Consider the following 22,169-nt stretch of genomic DNA (forward strand, 5'->3'; position numbering starts at 1 on the left):
CATGCCTAATGGTTTTATTTGTTTAACAGTGCATTATAGTCCAGCCATCTGCTGCCAGAGATCCATGTAACAGCTATATAGGAGAGAGAACTAGAGATAACAGTATGTCAGAGCATGTGTGGATTGCAGAGATAACACACATACTTGTAGACTTTTACTAATAAAATTAGTTTCTACAATTCTGTTTTTAAGAATACAGTTTAAGAATATATTTAACAGTTATAACTGCATTCAGAGACTACCGGAGCAATAAACACAGAATTCACTACACAACTTAAAGGTATACTACATTTCTATAACTAAAACCATTATTCAATCATTTAAAGACAAAAAATTGCAAACATAATACGTGACTATTTAACATTATTTAAAGGTAAAAAATTGACAAACGCAAGCTTATTTTCTTATAAAAACCTTCAAGTACTAGATTTATCTTAATAAATAATTTAATCAAATAAAATAAATACAAATTTATCAAAATAAATTTACTTTATCAAAAGTAATTTATCAAATAAGTTAAACTTATTTACTCCTGTGCTAGAACTGACATCAGAGTTTTGTTTTACAGCTACTAATTTGCCTATGTATACTTTTAGCAACATCCACTGTTGTGTTCATTATTAGAACAGCAATTATGAAATAAAATGAGCATGTTGCACATTGAGTGTGCCATAATGCAAAGCAACCACTGCCAGAATGACACCATCAGCCCTGCCCACTTTATTTCTCGCAGACAGAGAACATACCCACACCAAAACTGCTCCCAGAATTAGTATGTATCTTCATCATAAAAAAATAAACACTTTTATTTAAAGACATAAGGTCTATCCCACGTGTTCCAAAAATCTTACCAGTGCTACATCAAAATTAAGCATGACACCTGCAAGAACAGCCCCAACTGGATTTTGCAGTTGGATGCAAATGCAATCACCGAAGACATCTGACTTGGCTGAGAGAGATCACAGCTACACTCACCTAAGTCACAGGCACCTTTTCTCAACTGAGGTTACAGCAAATAAACAAATAATCTGATTTGCCCTTCTTTAAGTAGCAACTCTTGCTTATTTATTTATATGATATTTATTGAAAAAAGCATTAAGACCTCTGGCACACCCAACTACTGCAAACTAGGCAAAACTAGTAAATATATGCTATGGGGGAAAAGATCAGGTAAGAATAACAAACTTCTATTTTTCAATATCTACTTTCTGTGATCTAATATTAAGCTACATAAGAAAACAAGTATAAGCTTAGATCTCACTGCTAATATTTCATGCAGGAGCTCTTTGGGTATGCCTGCATGTAAAAGATTCCACACATGTGCAAATACTCCAGGGTCACTTTCACCTGGGTACCAATACACTAGGATGAATGGGGCAGTGACAGTGTGCACTGCCTGACATTTATGTTGCTAATAGCCCACAGAGAGGCTGCTCCCATGTGATGCCTAGGGAACTGTAAATCCACACCCTGGAACTTGTTCCCATGGCTGTACCTTTCAGACCACGCTGGATCTTCAGATTTTACACCAGCTTGTACCGAATGCAGGGGGGAATCATTGAGAGAAGGATTGCAAGGTAAAGCACTCCTTCACACCACTCTGAGACATCACATCCAAGTACCACCACTCTAAGAAACCTTCTATGAATATTTGGTGGCAATACAGAATGGCAATTTTAAATATTAACTGAGACAAATTGACAGAAATTAATGTAAATAAAAGTGTTTTCCTATTTCAGCTTGAGGATCCCAAGAATAATTTACAAATGTCCTTTACACTGTGAAACACCTTCAGTTTTAAAACCTTAGCTCCAAGTGACAGAAAGCAATGACAGAATACCAGCAAATTCACAGACTCACAAAGGACCATTCTAAGAGTAAAACCACTTGACACAGAGAAAAAGATTTGCTGCACACTCAAGATCACAACCTGATTCCAGAGGAAGTCATGTACAAGACTCCAGCCAGACCACACAAATCAATGTAAAAGATCTATTCTCCTACAGCACTGGTATCAGAGCAGCATCTCAACGTAACTGGTGAGGAAGCAGCAAAGGCTAGAGGACTAAATGCAATTTAACAACGGCTTTGAAACTGTAAGGAGTGTGACCCAACCAAGATCACTTAAGGTAACTGGAAGACACTTGAGTCCACACTTCCCAACCCAGGAGCCTCATTCTTAGGCAGTTAAGCTCCCACATCTTTACTGTGCTTCACTGTCATTAGTTGAGCAGAGCAAGCTCAAGTTTCAGGGAAATCTTATTTCTCTTTCTGTGTTCCAACAGGATAAATACCTATGTGGCACTGTTTGGGGAGTGACAAATTAGGCCATGCAAATTTTAGAGAACAATATACATTACAGCTTAACAAAACTTACATAAGAAGCATGTACCATGAATAGGTACCAATTTTCCTGTCCCCCCTCAGCCATTTATGAAAGATCACATATATCAAGCAGTTGATATTCTAATACTTTATACCTCTTCTACTGCATGACATGCTCATTCTCTATTTAAAAGTCTAATGAAGTTTATAGTATTTCACCAGTGTCATCTCAATGCACTGTTACTCTGGGTTTGAAGATTACTTTTTGAAATACTTCACTATGTAAAGCCTGTGCCTCTGAAGGAAGAGCCTGGCAACCATGATTCATATGTTCCTCTTTCAAAGCTGGGCTCATTTAACTCCCTCCATCTGGGAATATTTTTCAAGGTCAAACTAAAAATTTAAATCAAGACTTCAAACTTTCCATGTATCTTTCCATACAGTATTCATAGTATCAACACACAGATAGTATTATAAGAGCTCCTAGTTACATTAATTCTGTTAACAACATAAACAACTTCATTTACCTCCATAATAGGAAGCCTCTGGACATTGTGACCTCCAGAATTCACTTCTCCTTTCAAATGTAACTTAGTTATTTTAAAATAAGTAACTTTAAGTGATGCATTACTGCACTCTTTACCAAGACTAGAACAAGCCCATGCCAAATGCAATGCTGAGAAAACTGCATCGCTTGTTTAGCATGTAATAAGGAAAATGCTTCTTGCTTGTAAAAGGTCAATGTAGCATCATTTTCTAACAAAAAAAGAAAAAGCAATAATGGATAATTTGGCATATTGTACATCAAGTAAAAATGGAGCTCAGCATGCATCATCTGGAAAACTTTCTTACACTGATCTGCCATCTCTTCTTCTCTGAAACACTTTGTGGAAACACACAGCTGATTGAATAACTTCTTAGTATTTCCAGCATTCTCTTTCAGTACAGCTACACTACAGAAATTCATGCTCATGCTCATTAAAACTAACTGTGCCAGTGTACTCTCAATCTCTCAATTCTATTACTTAACATCACATAACACATAAAACATAAAACAGAACACATAAAACAGGCTAAAACCACCTCAGTTAGAGAGCAGGCCAGCAGCTGGCATTTATTGAGCCACTAGACTTCAGTGACTACCACAGCTGCATATTTCAATTGGATTTTTCTAACTCCCAAAATTTATCAAATTTCCTACAAATCTTGTCCCTTTTCAGACTGGGACCATTGCACAATCCATCTATCCTAGTATCTAACAAAACAACATCCCTTCTAGAAATTATATGAAATATCAACAAAAAGTGAGGTTATGATCTCCAGGACAGCAATTGCTGGAGGAAGAGGGTAAGGGGAGCCCTAATCCTGGCTGTGTGCAGAGAGCAGAACACAAGTTTCCTATTTGCCAGAAGTCTGCTTACTGCAACTCAAAAAAAGAGGAGAGCGAAAACTGAACCAGAGGAAGAGAAAGCAAAACTACAGAGGGCAGAAGTGAAAGGGCAAAGAACAAACTATCAAGGTTATGACAAAAGAGAAAACTTGATCAACAAAGTGACAAGAATATGTAAGAGCTCTGCAGAAATACTTTTAAGCCAGACACTGCTAATGCACATTCTTCCCTATCCACTCCCATCATAAACACCTGCTTATTAAGATTAGTTTTTAAAGTCCAAGTCTGATCTATGACAAACATGTACATATTACTCACCACTAAGTGCAATCTGACAATGGACATTGTAGGCTGATGCCTGATGTGAACAGTAAAAGGTTTTGGCTACAAAGATTCCACAGCACAGCATAACATGCTTTCAGCATTACACCAACCTCGTTATACTTCCAGAAAATTTTAATCATGATAGTTAATATTAGATGCATTAAAACCACAGTGCCCTACACTATTAAATTTATACTCACAGACCAGATATAACTCCCTATTATCTTTATAACCTCCCAAACACAGAATTAATTTTTTTTAGTGGAGTTTGATCCAAATCTACCTTAAGTAAATGTACCAGCTTTTATCAAGTCACTAGGTTTTCCTTTAAGACATCAGGGAACTGTTTCAGAAGTACTATTTAAGGAAATTGTAAATAGATCCCATTATTTTGGAATGTTGCCAAAATCTGGATTGTTTGAACTATTTACTTCATGGACCAAGTAAATTCAAATAATGTACACCAACAGCTATCTTGAATACATTTGCTCTGTACTAGCTGGGTTTTCTCTTCTCATTAGAAGGTAATTAGTCTTGATCATACGAAGGTAAAAAATATGCGAGTACACCTTGTTTTAACTTAACTAGCAGATCTCTTCCTTACAGGCACACTTTTAGTAGAACTTCTATTTAAGATAACACAACTCTCCGCAGTTGACACCTTGAAGGAAAAGAAATTTTTGATAGCTCCCATAATTTGCTGGTAACACGTGTCTCGGGTACCTGATGAAATAATAAAAATACTTCTAGTGTTTTATCCTTTATGGCTCTGGTGAAGATGAATGTCATTTAGCATCTGAAAGCAGACAAAACCTCTCAAATTACTATTTTTAAGAACTTGTGATCTGAGGGAAAGGCACAAGGAGGGAGAAGGAAGGTGACTAACAAGCACCGAGGACCACATGAAATATATTGTACCAAAACCAGGCCAATTTCAGACAGAAAGCTCAGCTATTACTGCCAGACTAATGACTCCTAGCTGGCCCAAAAAACTAAACTTCTGCCAAGAAATCTGCACAGCAGGTAAGTCCTGCTGAATCTACTGCTGACATCATTAATTGTCAATAACAGGTAATCTTCAGGCACAAGGAGGATCTTGGCTGCAAACTGAGGCAGCTACAAACAGCACTGCAATGTATCTTAACTAACCTGGTTATCTTGAGTAAAGCTCCCATCTATTCGAAGTAATACATGCCCTTATTTTAACTGATATGAATGTTTTATTAAAAAAATCAAGTGATCCAAGTTAGGACCTCAAAACTTCCCTTTCATATACATACCCTTCAGTTTCTGTAACTAAAACATTATTTTCTAAACAACATTTTTCCAAAATATTTTGGAGAAACACTCAAGTGCTTATCATTCACGAACACCTGTGGTTTTGTATACTTATCAATGCTGAAGTAAAATTAAACTACTACACATGCAAGATGATAATGAAAGAAGAATATTTTTAAACAGATGAACAAAATAACTAAACCCACATAGAAATTAGAGTGCTCTGGTTAACACAAATTTTAAACCAAAATAAGAGATTCTAATAAAACATACATACTTGGGGTTTTTCTGCAAAATTTCAAGTAATGAACACTTAGGTATTAATAGAACACAAGTATTTTATGAACCATATGTGCAGGCCTAACAAATTTGTGCCTGCAAAGAACATACATATAGTCAAACAAACCAAACATAAAATGATCAAATCTACACACAGAAACACTGTTTTAAAAAAATCTCTCCCATAAGGTTTGTGGTCATGTTGCCTCAGATACAAAACAGACTTATAATACAAAACAGAACAAACCAAATGCACATTCCCATATCTGAGCTGTTTCATTTAGGTTCAGAGGAAAGAATTGCTGAAGTATTTTCTTCAAGGTTACCCATTTTTTAAATTCCTTGCCAACTCCACTCCGTACATTAAGTACCTTACACTTCCTGCACAGACAGCTTTGGAAGCCCAGCCACTTGAAGGGACATTTGAAAGGCACAACTCTCCTTGGGTTCTGAGCACAAGTGCATGAACTTTGTTTCACTGAACAGTTGCTGACTGATCAGCTGAAGGAAGGAACAGCTGAAGACTTGATTAACTGATTTTACTGTGTTTTCCACATTGGCAAACACAGCAATTACCCAGCATTTTATTGAATCCTCAAACCTCAAAGTTTTGGCTCAGAGAAATGACTTTCAGTTCAAGACAAAAAATCCCCACAATCTGGTTTAACTAGACACAGGAGCTGCATTATGAGATTTGATCACCGTCATAAATCTCTACTACTGATAGAATATTTCATCTCTAGAAGTGGAGTCCTCTCTGTTCAGTCTCCTTTCAAAATTCATGACAGTTTGTATTTTCAAAGCTACTACTCTGTAGATTTTACTTCACTTTCCCCAAATTCAAGCCAGAATGATGCCTGGTGAAAGAGTAAAGGATGACCTACCTCTTTTCCATAGGTTCAGCCATGTTACATTCCCAAAGCTCCATCCCCTCAAGCTTCACAGCTCCTGCAAAAAGGTTTGCTGCAGGCAGCACCAATCCTCTGTGCAAAGCCAAACAGCAATCCCTGTGCAAGGCTATGGGCACAGCAATTCCCCCAGAGCCATTCCTCTCTCTCTCAGCAAGGATGCAGAATGAAACACTAAATTTTAGTTCTCTAAAATTTACCAGTTCTGGGAAATGTCTGTATCGTACCCAAGGATAAAAACTGAGCAGCAGATAGCAGAGAGAAGTGTGTCATGCACACGTGCACCTGCAGCCTAGCGTGCAGCTGGGAGTTCTAATTTTAGGCTCCCAAGATTTCAATGTTCCTGTAATTATATATAAAGCATATTAAAGCAGACATCTAAGTATTTAGTTAAATTCTTTGTATATGAATTCATCTACACACAATTAATTTTTTGGAAAATCTAACACAAAATGCATGTCAAGTTGTTCATTCAAACCATTAAACAGGTTTTCTAAGTTTATTATACAGAATAATACATAATTTCAGTGAACAAGATTACAGAAGATTGTCTGTAGAAAGACTGATGAGCAAATTTCTCAATGAAATACAAGTAGCATATTTTAATCTGCTGAAAAGCTTTATAAGTCTCCCCACACACATCGTATCCTGTTACATCAATTTTTCATCAGCAATTTGAATGAAGTCAGTCATCTGCAAAAACTATTCCCATTTACTTTTTAATGAGTTTTCAGACCTAAAGATATTTTAAATTTCTCCAACCAATTTGTATATTACAAAATGTTGAATACACAATTTGTCATGTAAGATATCTTCATTCAAAGTCATCCATTATTTTTAGGTGGCATGATCTCATCGTGCCGCTGCTGTATTTTGGAAAAGCCAAACTATTATTTGTGTTTTTCTGTTAAAAAAATTAAAAATCCAATTCTAAAATAGCTTAAGGAACCCTCAAAAATGAATTGAGTTTTGCAATTATGATACAAAATTGAAACTGAATTCAGGGAGTAAAAACCCTATAATTTGCACAGTAAAATTAAAATCTGAACTAAGCTAATATGAAAGTGCATAGAGAAACACTTCAATTATTATTCAGAAAACCAGGGTCTATTATGAGGGGAGAGAAAAGTTCTGGGTAAGCCACTAGTCAAACACAACCTCAATTAAACTGAAATAAATCATCCATAGAATATTCTAAAATGTATCTTAAGTCACATAGCCTGAAGCACACCACAATTATGAATTGTTTTAACATCAACAGGTTTGGTATTTTTCTCCTGTTTCACACACAGCACTCCGTGTACTCTGCAGCAGCTGTACTTCTGGAGTAGGAAAAAGGAAGTTTGTTTTATTTAAACCTAAACTCACAGTTTACATAAAACTGCTCATTGCAGCAGAAGTATTTTGATACGACGTGACTGCAAATGGTGAACACGTTCCAGGCTTCTCAGCCTCTCCCATCTCCTACCTAGACATGCTTTTAATGGAAAAAACCCTGGCGTGTGTGGTTTTTGCTGTCACTTTGCTGTGTGACTGTCCATACCCAGCCATGCAGCTGGGTGCTGGCTGTAACTCAGTAACTGAGGGAGCAGAGCAGGAACAGCCACTCAGATTTACACGTTTTCTTACTAAAGGGAACTGGAGGAATCCAATGTGCCCATGACTACATCTTTTGTGATAGAACACACCAAAATTCAGCAATAATAAAGTGCATCTTGTTCCCTGCTGCACAGCGCTCACCCTTCCATCTCTTCCCTTTCTTCCCTGCTGGCCACAGCCCCAGCTCCTGAGTGACAACAGCATGGTGTTAATTCTTTGACTGTGCAAGGGCAACACATCTTTGTGCAAAGAATACTCTGACCACTTTTCACATCATGCACCTGATAATTTGACGGAGCAAATCAGCATATTCAAATAATAATAATAATAAAAATTAAGAAGTCAGGCAAATAATACACAGGATCTGTCAACTGAATGTATATCAATATTTTCTTTTATTAGGCAACCCAACTACCTAAAATCACCCCACCCCTGCCACTCCCATTCTCCATGCACTGCAATATCCACCTCAAAAATAAGACTGTTTCAGTCATGCCTAATATAGCCATAAGGAAACTGATGCCTGTTGATTTTCACATACCAGCTTACACTTCCTCACTCCTCTCAATTTGGCAGGCACTATTAGTTTTTCCATTAAAATTTACTTCCTTTGCTTTGCAGATTTACTGGGAGTTGATTTGATACAATAAAAAAAAATAACGTGAGTTGCACAGCAACAGGCATATAAATGCACTATAGCAAAAAAACCCCAACAGCACTGTGATATTTAATAAGATTAAAAGATAAAGTGGAAAATAAAACAGTGTTTTTGTTATTATAGTGCAGCAAAAGGGCTAACCTACTTCTTATGTATTTGAACACACATGTAGTTACACAAAGTATTTTCTACTTGGCTACTGCATACCTTCAGACAAAGAAATATGACTATTTCAATTATCTAGCTGAGGAACTAGTAAACCTTGAGTCTTCTTACAGTTGCTATATTCCAGCACATACAGAGCTACAGTCATCAGAGCCTTCCTTCCAAGAGGGGATCCACCTGCTCAGAAGGGTTAGCTTTAAACCAGTGCTAGCTGTCCTCTGACACAGTTATATGAACTAAATAGGTAAGCAAGGAACAAAAATCAGGCTACCCGTTCACCCAATAAGGTCAGTAATTTCACTGCTGGCTATTTGTAATACAACACAAATACAATTCAGCCTAAAAAAATCTTTGTGGAAGCGAATTTTTTTTTATAGTTATGGAATTTTGGATTCTTTCAAAGAAGAAATTTAGGAAATGCCTTTGCATGTCACCTCCTCTTTAGAATAAACCCATTGCTATCTTTATTCTAAGATTTATTTCTTCACTGTTAGGAGTGGATTTGCCTTATTTTCAGAGCCTGCCTTCAGAAAATCTTCCAGAATTCCATCTCCAGACATACAGAAAACACATTAAATGTGTGTTACAGAAAAAACCCCAAAACTTTGAAAACACTGGGTGAACAAATCTGCACCAGGTATTATCTTCCATATCTGGCACTAGCTTTCCACTACTGAAACCACCCATTTCACTCTTAAATAAAAACAGGTTGGGAAGGACTGCAACTTTTAGTATTTTTAAATTAAGATGTATTAAAAAATGAAGATCCCTTAGATCATACATGCAGAAGATCTGAACGGACTGGCACATTTTAAAGTAGCTTTTCTGCTCTTTCATTGTCTGGGCCTTGTTAACATAACCAGAACACCAGCCCACTTGGGATGTACACAGAAGTTAACGCCTCCAGCAGAACAAAACAAAAGGAAAGAAGAAAAGAATTTGCTCAGACTATTAATGTTTTGATTTGGTTGGTTTGGTCCAAGTCACATTTTTGATAGATACTTCTAAGACTACTTCCCTCCTCTGGTATGTCTGCAGATAACAGCACTCATCACAATTGGGAAGAAGGTATTGGATATGTATGAATGGACCTAAACACATAGTGGGAGGTGAAAAAAAGAACTTTTCTCCCTTTTGTAGGCCAGCTAGGGAGCAAAATGCTCTACCCTTGGGAGAAGGTACTGAAATGGCCACCAGCTTTAATTTTCAGATATCTCACGTCAAAAAGGACATAAACCCAATAAACCTGATAATATAAAGTCATCCATACACCGATATAAGATTAGACATATTCAGAACAAAACTGTGCAATGAGACACAGGCAGGTGGTGTCCTGCTCCCCCAGGAACCCCCCAGACCTCAATAGGGGTCCTGATGCATCATGTTACAAGATGAGGTCTATTTGCAAAGAAGAAGTCACAAAAGACACATGGGGTCAGTATCAAGAAACAGAAAAACAAAGAACACAGAACTGGTATTTAAAAAACACACAGAAAAGGACCTTTCAGAGCACCAGTTAACTGCCCCTGGATGACTCAGGATGAAAACAGTAAGATTAAACAGACAACAGAAAATTGAAAGGTAAACAGGATCCTTTGATATTTTAACAAATTTGCAGAGTTTACCACCCTCCAGTACACTGAAAACAAATAACAGATCCACCTTCCTAAAGCAGACAAAAGATAACTACTGCAAACACGTCTAGGATAACAAAACCACGGTTTACAACAGAAGCAGATCCTCTGCCAGCCACAGCAGTTGCACACACATGAATTTCAGGACCTAGGCTGGGATCTTCAGCTCAAACTCACTGGGAGACTATGGCAATCTCTACTGGTGCCTATCCAGGGTAGGCAGGAAGCCAAAGCTGCTGCTGCCAAACTTGTTGAGCCAGTCCTCCCAGCGCTGGCCCACAATGCACCGCTTTGTGTTTGGAAATTGCTCAAAAGCTTTTGCTTCCAGCAACAGCGTGGAGCACTTGGGGAAAGATGCCAAAGGAGTCCAGGAAAGGGTATTGCCAGGCCACCATAACAGTAAGGACACCCCAAATGCTCCCGTGAGTTGGTGACATCACCCTGAGTCACTGCGATGACGAACGATGCCACACTCCCTGCGAGACCTCGGTCACAACACCTCTCACATGAGTGCTGGAGAAGTCTTGGAGGGATTAAATTATAAATAAAACTGATGATGCCGCACCTTACCATCAATCATGTCTTCCTATTTCACAATGAAGAGCACCATCTATCCAGGCTGGGATTTTGGCCCTTTCCTGGGACAGGAGCCTTTCCTCACATTGTTGTGGTTATCCATGACAATTTCAGATGGCGTCAGCAGGAGGACAGAGAATTGCAGTGTTGCACAGAGAACCCCTTTTGCATTCCAAGCAGTTGTAAACAAGCCTCAGATGAGACATGTTGACAGTGCACTGAAGATTTTACTCCTGTGCTCTACCTACTCTGCAGATAAAAATAGTATTCTTATCTCCAAGGCTATCGAGCTAACGCTTCAGATCATTAAATTCAGGCCACAAAAACAAGAAAAGTGACTTACAAGTTTTATTCTAGCAAATGACACGATGGTCTCTGACTGTACATTTCAGGGCATAAGGTGGGAGTCAGGCAGAACCAAAAGAAAACCTCCCAAACAAGAACTGATGCATTTACGACTTCTCCAACACCCCATGGAAGTAGTGGTGTTGAAACAGCCAGGCACAGTCAGCTGGCTCTTAAAGCAAGTTCTACGGAAGAAATATGAGACAAGGAGAGGGCTCTACCCAGCCTAGGTACAAACCATAATCAGATCATATCAGGTACAGCTCAGACATTGATATTTCCCCCACAATCTAATAACACAACTGGTAGTAAAACTCTTTCTTCAGTCACTTGGCCACAAAAAAAACCCAGAATCTGTATTTAGGACAAAAATTTGCAATCCGTTATATAAGCACATACTACACTGCCTTTGGTAGGCAACACAGATATATTGAATTTGGCTCAAAACTTCTCCTCTATAAATTACAAACTACAGTATGGAAGAGAAGCTCCTTAACAAGCAGAATTTCTAGACAGTTGATTTGAGTAACGTAACTTCACAGAAATGAAAAACAAAATTGCTTTTGGGAATTCATCTTTAAGTACTTTTATGAAGTAAATGCTGCCTATCAGGAAATTAATTTAGGCCTTTCCTCTCAAATACTTCCACTTGATACCAGTGAGAGCAGGACTACTGCCATCTCTCAGCAGAGCAGAACAGACGTATTCAAACACAGATTCTCTGCTTTAAAAAACAAATTTTCTGAACATTCTAAACTCCAAAATTATATTCCTTATAAACCAAAGCACAGCAAAGTCTTTTAGTTGTCAGAGGCAAGTTACACTCCTGTAATACATTTCTAGAGTCATTCTAATTGAACACGAATGAAACAGACAATTTCAACATTCCTGGGAAAATTCTTCAGAAAATTTATTATTTTTAAAACTGCTTTCCAAATTATTTTACAGGGCTGTCTCAATAATCCAACACCTACACTGTCTGACTATTGGAAATACTTTCTATTTCTCTGACATATCCATCAAAAGTATCGCCAGTTAACCCAAATCTTTGCAGCGTTTGAGGCTTCTGGATATTCCACACAACTACAGATTTGTTTTGAAGGCATAAAAATAATATTTGGTATGGAACACATTTATGTATACTGTATAAATGATGCCTCTTTCTCCTTTTGGCATCATTTGCAACAACCCTCTGGTAAGAGATAAAGATAAATGATGCTGTAAGTCTTGTTCAGTGGAGTAACCCAAATTTAAATGGTATTTTTTCCAGTCCACAAAGTTACTGAGAACCACCTCAGGAATGTTAGAAAAACTTCTGATTTCTATTACCCGATCTCCTGACATAACTAATTACAAAAAAGGAATTAAAAACATACTAATTAATGATAATAATATAAACTAGTTCTTATTTTTCATTTAGTTTTCACAATATACCTCTTACGACTGATCCTGATTTACACTGCAGTTATTCACTGACACAACATCTTTAACACTCAAAGATAACCAAGATACGAGATCTACCATGCTATACAGCCTTGTAGGCAGACATGTAAAACTCAGATCAGATTCACGCTGAAAAGAGACATAATCAAGCACAGTCCAACGGATTCTAGGATTACCAGACCAAATACGTGATGGAAAATTCACATTCTTTAAGCAGCCAGCACCTTGTTTTGGAAACAACTTTACAGTTAGAATACAACTATTATTTCACAATTGTTTCACTCAGCAGAAACAGAGAAGCTGCTTAATCCAGCATTACTAGGAGGAAAAAAAAAGATTGTAGAACCACACCCTAGGTGTAAACTGATACAGATTTTCCTCCGTATTTTCACCTGTAACAATAGCCAGAGGGTGTAATTTAGGCTATATATACCTTGACAAAGCCATGGCTATAATATCTAGGGACTGACAATTAAATGTTTGCATAGTGAAGTACTTTGGTGTCTGTCTGATCTCGAGGTTGCAGAGAACGTGGCTGCCTCCTCTCTCACCCACTGACCCCCACTACCTGGTCCTACATCCTCCTTCCATTCACAAGAAAAACTCTGCTGACTTCAGTGGCTCACAAGACCCTACATCCCCAGGTAACACTTAATAAACCAGCAGAACTCCCATTTTCCTACTCAAAACTTCTACTATGCCACTTACGCAGTCAATGAACAAAACCATAGACTGAAAGTTAAATTTACGAAGGGTAAAATAAACCAGAATTTGATGTCCATGGAAAGCAAATATCCAATTTACTGTGTATTCATCACAGGACTTGATTTTCAAATTTAACTCATTAAAGCCTCCACACTTCATTTTAAGGCAAGCTGCTATAGGACTTCCAGGCAACTGTATCAGCTAGAAAGCATCCAACCAACTTGCCTGCAAAGAAAACCTTCAGCTCTAGATTTCAGAACCAAAGCATACAACATGGACTTAACCTTAAAATTGTTCCCTACAGGATTTTAGTCCTTCAGCTCCTTTGTACACATTTTTTCAGTGCCAGTTGAGAATGCTGCATTTTCTGTTGCACTAGACAGTCGATGAAGATTCAAGTCCTGCTTAGCAACAGAAGGAAGAGCAGATCAAGAACACTGCTTAAGTTTTCTGCCTGGTATAATCCCCCCAGAAGAAAAATTAGGTATAACCAATTATCCCTTTCCCCTTGTATTATCAATGAAGTTTGTCCATGCACTATACCAAAGCTATTGAGAGTGGAGATCAGAGTAGGAGAGTAGGGGTGAGCTTGTAAATAAACAATCTTTCTCATTTGGAAAACAGTTTACCACAAACCAGCTTATTCCACAGGGCTGATGGGCAGCATGCAAACACAAGTAACTAAACATTTGAGTATTTCCAATCTACCTGAGCCAATAAACCAGAATATTTGCCATTTCCAAAGCTAGCAATCGTGACTCTGAGCAATGTGGCAGCAGCTGTGTGTGCAGTTTACTTTGATGAAGTCATATCCTGTCATACCTCACAGTATCTGAGGTTACCATGAGTGTCTGACTTGCCACAAGAATCAGTGTGAGAGCCACCAGCACCAGTCCTGGCTCACAGCTGCATACAGCCTGCACAAGCAGGGACAGCTTTTGACTGTGCAAAGCCTTCTAGCAGTGGGAACACAGATTACAATAAATTTATTGCCTTCCATGACAACTGCTTTTATAGTCGTGCTACTCTGCTGCATTATACTTTGAATTCCCTTTGTCAGATTTTAACACTTGCTGCTAAAAAGCCTGAAGTGTAAGTACAAAGCTCTATTCATCTTTGTGCTGTCACCTACACTGTAAGAATGTCTAGGAAATAACGTTGAATATCACACATAAGGGAAACTTCCACAGCAGTGGATGATTTCATTCATTGCACAGGAAGAGAAACAATTTTTAAGCATCCAAGAGATTATTTAGAACAGTTAATTACAAGTCAAGTATTATAACAGTTTGTGAAAGATGAAATCTTTTCTGCCTTGTAAGAGGCAAGAGATCACATCTATCCCCAGACAACCTCCAGCAGTTCAGTCCCAGGCTGGGCATAGCCAGGAGAGGTGTAAGAACTGGACATATTTGATTTTATAGATCTTCTGCAATGAAACAAATACCTTTTAAAATAGTTACCTTAGAGAGAGTAATCTGCATCCTCTTAACCTAATTTATTTAAAAGTATCTTTCACTAAGCCTTTTTGTCTTTCCTGCTCTAATTAGACGATAAAGTTACCAAATTGTATGAAAGTCACATTTCTACATATTTATTGCATTGTTCTTCCCTCACTGAATATTTGTTGATAAATATAGCACAGAAACTATACAAAACCCAATCTTTAGCCAAGCATTATCAAGACATCATGTCTTCTGCACAGGGATAACCTAGCTAATCATACATACCACTTAAGAAGCATTAGATAACAGTGAATTCCTGACTGTTACGTATGTGTACAGACAACTATTTCAAAAGGTTCTTATAAAAAAGAAAATATCCTGCCTCCTCACATATTATGGACAGATCAAGACAGTTTTGTGGCTGCAGTTCCAGTCAATGTCCCCAAGGCCTTGCCATATCACACTAATACTATGGTAATATCTAAAACCTGCAAAGTATCTTTAAAGCATATGAGATGACACAGTTCTAACTTGCAGTCTAACATCACAATATTCTATTTATAACATCTGACTCATCTCGCCAGAAATAATTAAATATTGTAAACAGAACTTGGATTTAAAGGAAAAAATAACAAGAAAAATAGGAGGGCCAGTCACTGCAGAGAATTTCAAAAGTAGCATCCTTTCAAATTGCTTGTTTTTCAAGCAATCTCATAAAACCTCTGCAATTTTCTTTAACAGTTCAATGCAATTTTAAAGTCTCCCTGTAATTGTTTTACGATAACCAGTCGACAAAACCTTAAAATAGTTTGTGTAAATAGGCAATTAAAATGCAATGAAATGAAGAAGAGATTTATCTGATTACAGACTGTGAAGAGGTACACAGAATGTCAAAAAAGAAGCGTGGCACTTTGTACTGCTACCTTAAAATATTTATTTCAATCTATTAAAAATTCTCACACGTGTATTTGCTGGTAGTCAGGGTCTACAGAGCCCTCTAAGCATCTCTAACATGATTTGACACAACAAAAAATCAACTCAACTGAGCACCTCCCAAGGCTGAATAAAAACAAATTTAAATTTGAAATAAGATGCTGTCTCTTACTTGTATTTACAACTTAATATTGGAACAGAACTTTCACCAGTGCTTTAATTATTTATGGAACCTGGGGCTGCGAAAATTCTAGACCTTGGGTCTATGTGATAAAGATGCTTCTAGTGAGCCTTCCAGGCCTGGATTTCACTGCTCAACCCTGCGTAGAAAGATCTCAGGAAGAACAAGGGTTTCATCACATGGCTCTTAGTATTGTCACAGCTCTGGTAACTACCATTAATAGCAATTAATATAATCAAACCTCAAAGCTTCTGCTGAATGCCCTAGAGGTTCAGAGTCTTTTTTTTTTTTTTAATCCCCAAGACATATTAACTGTCAAAGACCAGAAGTTCAACTGTTACCAGGTGACACAATGCTGAACAGAATTTGCTCCCACTTGCTCTCCTGACTGATTCCTACTGTCACAAAGCCTTCTAGAGCATCTTCTGAAGGTGTCTACCAAAAACTGACAATCTGCATTCCCACAGAAAATTCAGCACTTGCTTTATTAAGACAGTATAATCTAAAAGCAGTAAGACTGGTACTGTGCTACATCAGGCCACAGTCAGCACCAGTTCTGACTGTGACCCAAGTTACAGATGTTCTGCCTTCCTCCTCCTCTACTTTGTTGCCAGTTAACTCTAAGCTATGGTGACAGTACGAGAGAAGTGCTTGAAATAGACAGTATCAAGGGGCTCACCTCTCAAAGGATGTAACACACACAAAAACAGCCAAAAAAACTAAAAAAAGGGGCTGTACGTGTAACTGAAAGAATTAGGTGCTTAAGATCTAGCAAACACACCATAGTTTTAGCATGCACTGAATACACAACTAAAAAGAAACACTCAATTTTAAATTGTCTAACCAAATCTTTTTTCTGCTCCCCATGTTTTTAATTTCCCATCTGAGATGCTGCAGTTTCCTTTTTAAAAAATTTTATAGTTTTAAGTATTTCAAAATTATTTTATGTGTCAATATAAGAATATAACAGACTTTTATCCCAACCACTTCAAAAGGGCTGTACAAATTAGTAAGTAATACTGTAAGTAATGATGATGTACATGTGCCCTTTCTCTCTGACTCTCCAATATAGATTTGGGGGTGGGGATGGCTTGCTTTTGGGTTTCTTGTTTTGGATTTTCTTTTTCCATGTTTTCATTTTATTTAAAAAAAAATACATGATAACCTGTAGCAATTGAAAATTTACTGTGGGGAGTGTCAGAGTTTCTTGGGTGGTGAGACAGGGTTAGGCCCCCAGCCCCAATAAACAACTCTGGTCCTCACTGTTTCTATCCAGAACTTCTCCATTCTTCCACAGAGCAAAATGAGCCAACCTGTTGTTAAATTTTGCAAGAAGCAAAAGTTGCCTCTGTTGAATTCTGTCAGAGTCACCACACATGAACTCTACACTCACACAAACAGCTCTATTTAGAGATCCTCTTCACAACAATGGGCTAGAAATATTTTTAAAAGCCAACTAAATTCAGCACAAGTTAACAAGGATCTCCTGAAAAACTGCTTCAAGTACTGATTATGAAGTTTGATACTAAGAATATTTTTTTTTTTCAAATCAAACAGTGTCAGGTACTACAGACACATCAACCTCTTTTTAAGATCTACTGCACCTCCAAGATGAACTGAGTGTCTGAAAACACTCTGGCTGCATCCGATGGCACTCACTCCCACTATCACACAAACAAGTTTGGAAAATGCACTTCAGCAAAGCTTCATTTTAAAATATAGGAAAAATGCACAAAGAGGATGAGATTTTTCTGCCTTGGAGCTCTGGAATTCATCTACATATTATAATACAGCATGCTATCCTTGCTTCATCACAGCATGAGTGAGTGGCAGGGGATTCACACCTTTAGCTGGTTCACAAGCAGTAATTCAGTGACTGCATGAGCCAAAAGATCCTGTCATGTCAATTACGTATGAAAATAACTAATAAGCACAATTGTTTCTAACATGTTCTTACATTGATAAGATTGCTCAGCACAAGGAGGTTCCAGTGTACAAAGCCAAAGTAAATTTTAAGGGTTATTTTAAAGCAAAACTTTCCCATCACACTGGACATCCATCTCTCAGTTCCACCTCCTGGTGATTTTTCATACCAGAAGCAATTCAAGTCCATTGGGCCCATACCTTATCCCTGCCGCTCTGATTTCTGCATCAAAGCTCAGTATGGGCTGTTACTGTCTCAAAAAGCAACACGTAGGAAAGTATCCAGTGAGTTTCTCACTTTGATGAAGGTCTGTGAGGATCCCAGCAGGAATGATTTAATATTATGGATTAGCAGAACAAGAAAGCATGTGAGAGCAGTGAAAAAGAAACACCAGGAGTCTGGGAAGCCCAAATTGAAATTCTAGTTCTTACTTCGATGCGAGCTTGCTTATGACAAGGAGGGTTAGATACAGAAAAAAACATGTTTGAGAGTATGAACTAATTTTAGTTTCCTGATCCCTGCATGGAACTAGCATCACTGACAGGTATTAAGGACTCATCAGGCTTCACAACCACTAACATGCTGAGAGAGGAGCTGCCTGATCAGCAAATAGGAAGTGCCAGTGACAAAGGTGTGTCTGAAATCCTGCCTCTCTCCACTGCTTGCAAATGTTGCCCTGGAATGACACAGTTACATCCTCCTTTATTCCTTTAAAAGAAATAACATGCATCATTCTTTTCTTTTAAAGCTTAACAAAAGGAGAAGCTGGCAATGTTAAGCCCCTTTTTTAATACGGTGTTACAAGAGGAACATTCACTCTTCATTCAGAAGACTCAGACTCAAATGCCTGCAAGGCTGAAATCCACCTCTCGCCACCAGGCATGCTGAGGATGAGGCCATTCCCACCAGGAGAGGCAGAGAAACAGCATGTGGGAAAAGAAACAGCTACCACCCATACCCCAGTGGGTACACAGACAGTGGGAGCCTGACAATTGTTAAATAAAGAAAATGGTTCTTGGTTTTGAACCCAATTCTAATATGTGGGCTGTAAAGTCATGTTCCTTCCTTCGCTCCCTCTCCAGGCCATGAATATTTAATTCTTCTATGCAAACTGGAAGAGTTGCAATGCAAGGTTAAATTAGCCTAAATAACCTTGAAATCCTTTTGTGAAGTTGGGCCTCAGAGTCAACTCCCAATCCATAGAGAAATAACTTTCTTACACAAGGAGCTCTGCTGTTACGCTGCTGTATTTTAAATACTGTGTGGTAGCATGACAAAAGTCTTAAGGTTAGAGTGGATTTGACAAAATTTATACTTTTGGTTCACCTTTCTGTGTTAAGAACCAAGGTTTAGGCAGGCCAATTATGTAATAAACATTTGTTCCTCAATTTTGAATGCAAAGTTCTTCCTGGGAAAAGGAATCAGTTACAGTATTTTCAAAGTTTTATATGGTAACACAACACATACATATGCTGGTATGTTTTGCTGCTCCTCTAGTTCCTTAAGTTAATTTAAACTTAATTAATACTACTTTAGCTCCATTTTGCAGTGGGCCAAGCTCCCTACAGACAAGCTACAGGTATACGCCAAGTCAGTGTTATTCATGTGTCATAAAGCAATCAAAATAAATAGACTTCTGGAAGCCTGACAGGACTACTAAGTTTCACTTTAAATTCTCAAAGTATTTCATGAACTTCCTTCAACTCATAACCCTACAAATCATTCACATGGTTGGAGTCAGTGCAGAAAAGCCGTGTCTCGGTGATCAGCCTGTGCAAAAACAGTTTCATGATCTCTCTCCAGAGGGAAAAAAAAATAGGATAGATTATTCTTTACCCTGCCAGCTAATCTTTAGAATCGGGAAACCTTAGATGCTTGCATTTTAAGAGGCAGAAATAAGAGCAAATTATTGAAAATTCTTACTGGTAAAATCTTTTACTAGGATAATGTGTGTGTTTATTATTGTAAATGCTGTTTTAGCACTTGAAAGATTTGCCTGTTCAGAAAAATGAATTACCTATCCAGCACAATTACTAGACTGGAATTTGGCAATGAAGTACTAAAGCTATTTTTCAAGTGCCTAAGAACTTAAGAATATGGTAAAATGACACAAGTGAATCTGAATGCTGCAGCACAGCTGCCTATTGCATTTTCTTCTATGCCACCGACCACTGACTCTGATCCCGGAAACAGCTATTTTCCAAATTTTTGCAACATTAGGAATTCTACAAGAAATAGCTATTTTGATTCAGCCTCCATATGGATCACTGCCTCCCAATCCTACTGGTCTGTGCCACCTTGCTTTAGGTTTCATTTGCTGCTTGCAGCTCACGAGTCGCTAAGTGCCGAATCAGATCATCTCCTAAGGTCCCTGGCAAGTTCTGCCTCCTGTGATTGTAAACCATGTTTACAAACTCAGTCTTCCATTTCTTACAATATCAAATAAATGACTAGGGTCTAACTAGTATTTAAAATAGCTGGGCCTGTTCTCTGGCACACGTCTCAGGCAGTTGGAGGGAACCAAGCACCAACAATATTAAGAAAGGTTCTAAAGCTTTATCTGCTATAAAACAATCGCTAAATTGGAAAAACAAACAAACAAAAATTAATATCACAAATCAGACTCATCACTTCCTTTTTTCCACCGCCTCTTAGAAAGTAACCAATAATCTATAGCTTTCATTCATCACCTGCTTACAACTCCAAGTAGCATTGTTACTCTTGCAACAAACTAGGCCGTAATGGGCTTTTGCTAATCACAGGTGAAAGGTCACTCTCATTTAGCAGAGCACCAAGCAATAAACATAACACATTGACATGACAGAGGAAGGGATTGGTATTGAAATGCTAACATGGATTCTACCAAGAACAAAAAATATTGTAACTCCAGAGAAGATACTATCATTGCTGGTCTCAGAGCTTCCTTAGGACTATTTATAGGCTAAAGAGAAAAAAAAAAAAAAGCCATGTAGAAACACAGTAAAGACAGTCTATGCTCTTAGTTGTAGTTTTCAGAATACGTAATAATTTGATAATAAGGCTAATAACACCAGCTAATCACAGGGCACCTATCCCAAATCCAAATTGATAGGAAACTCCGATCCTGTCTCTTTCCCATGCTTGACCCTCTCCTAAGTAGTTATGAGCAGGAAAACTTCTCCATGTACTTTTCTTCAAGAACGAATCGCACTCACCTTCTCGGCAAAGTCGCATTGCTTCTCGGTTTCTTCCGTATTCCTTGAAACTTTCTTCTAATGCTGTTCCTAAAACCAAAAAGCCACAAGATCTCAATCCACGGAGAAGTCAGAGGGCAGGGCTGACCCCCCGTTCCCGACCTAGGGACACGCAGGGACACGGCGGTAAACAGGGGTGCAGAGGGACCGAGCTCTCCCGGCCCTCGGAGCCGCTGTCAGCGGCGGGGATGCCTCACCTGCGGCGGGTGCTCCCCGCCCCACGCCGCTGCTGAATCGAGGGCAAGAGGTGCCGGGCTCCGGGGACCGGCTCCGACCTCCTCGCACCGTGTCCCGGATTACAGGAACTGGGGCAGGCGCTGCCCGCTCCGCACCGCTCCCGAGCCCGGCCGGGGGGCGCGCACCGGACAACGAACTCGGCCGCGAATGCCGGCGGGGGGGGGAACGGACCCAACCTCCCCGCCGGGCCCGGCACCCCGCCGTGCCGTCCCGGGGCCGCGCCCGGGGCACCCGCAGCCCCGCGGGGTGCGCTGGGGAGGAGCGGGGCGGGGGGTTGGGGGGGGGAGGCGGCGGCCACTCACCGTCGTTCCCGTGAAGTTTAGCAGCATCGACCCAGTGGCTCCAGGGCTGCCCCAGCATCGCCTCGGGGCTGGGCAGGGACCTGCGCTCCCCGACGGCCGCCATTGCCGCTGCGGTGGCGGCGGGGCCGGCGCCGCTCCCGCCTCCTCCGCCTCCTCCCTCGCCGTGGCGGGGCCGCCGCTGCCGCTGCCTGGCGGCCGCGCCGCGCTGCTCCCTCCTGACGTCACCCGCGGCCCGCGCCGACATTCTTTCCGCTGCTACAATGTAACGAGAAAAGTCAGCAGCCG

At 39.2% G+C, this 22,169-nt stretch overlaps 1 protein-coding gene across 3 annotated transcripts in view; it reads right to left on the bottom strand.

Moving 5' to 3' along the window:
* Positions 1–22,169, bottom strand: part of ATXN7 (ataxin 7) — an 84,707-nt gene that overhangs the window by 36,243 nt on the left and 26,295 nt on the right. For 2 of the 3 annotated variants that reach the window (XM_085072388.1, XM_085072387.1), the window contains 2 exons: positions 21,885–22,139; positions 21,307–21,375 (listed from right to left, as the gene is read on the bottom strand). In XM_085072388.1, coding sequence (XP_084928514.1) covers positions 21,307–21,375; positions 21,885–22,128 — 313 coding nt within the window. In that variant the 5' untranslated portion in view covers positions 22,129–22,139. The remainder of the gene's footprint in view (positions 1–21,306; positions 21,376–21,884; positions 22,140–22,169) is intronic. The other variant, XM_085072389.1, reaches the window with a different exon arrangement.

Source organism: Lichenostomus cassidix, chromosome 12 (assembly GCF_008360975.1).
Source record: "Lichenostomus cassidix isolate B80296 chromosome 12, HeHo_3.0, whole genome shotgun sequence".
Lineage (NCBI taxonomy): Eukaryota > Metazoa > Chordata > Aves > Passeriformes > Meliphagidae > Lichenostomus > Lichenostomus cassidix.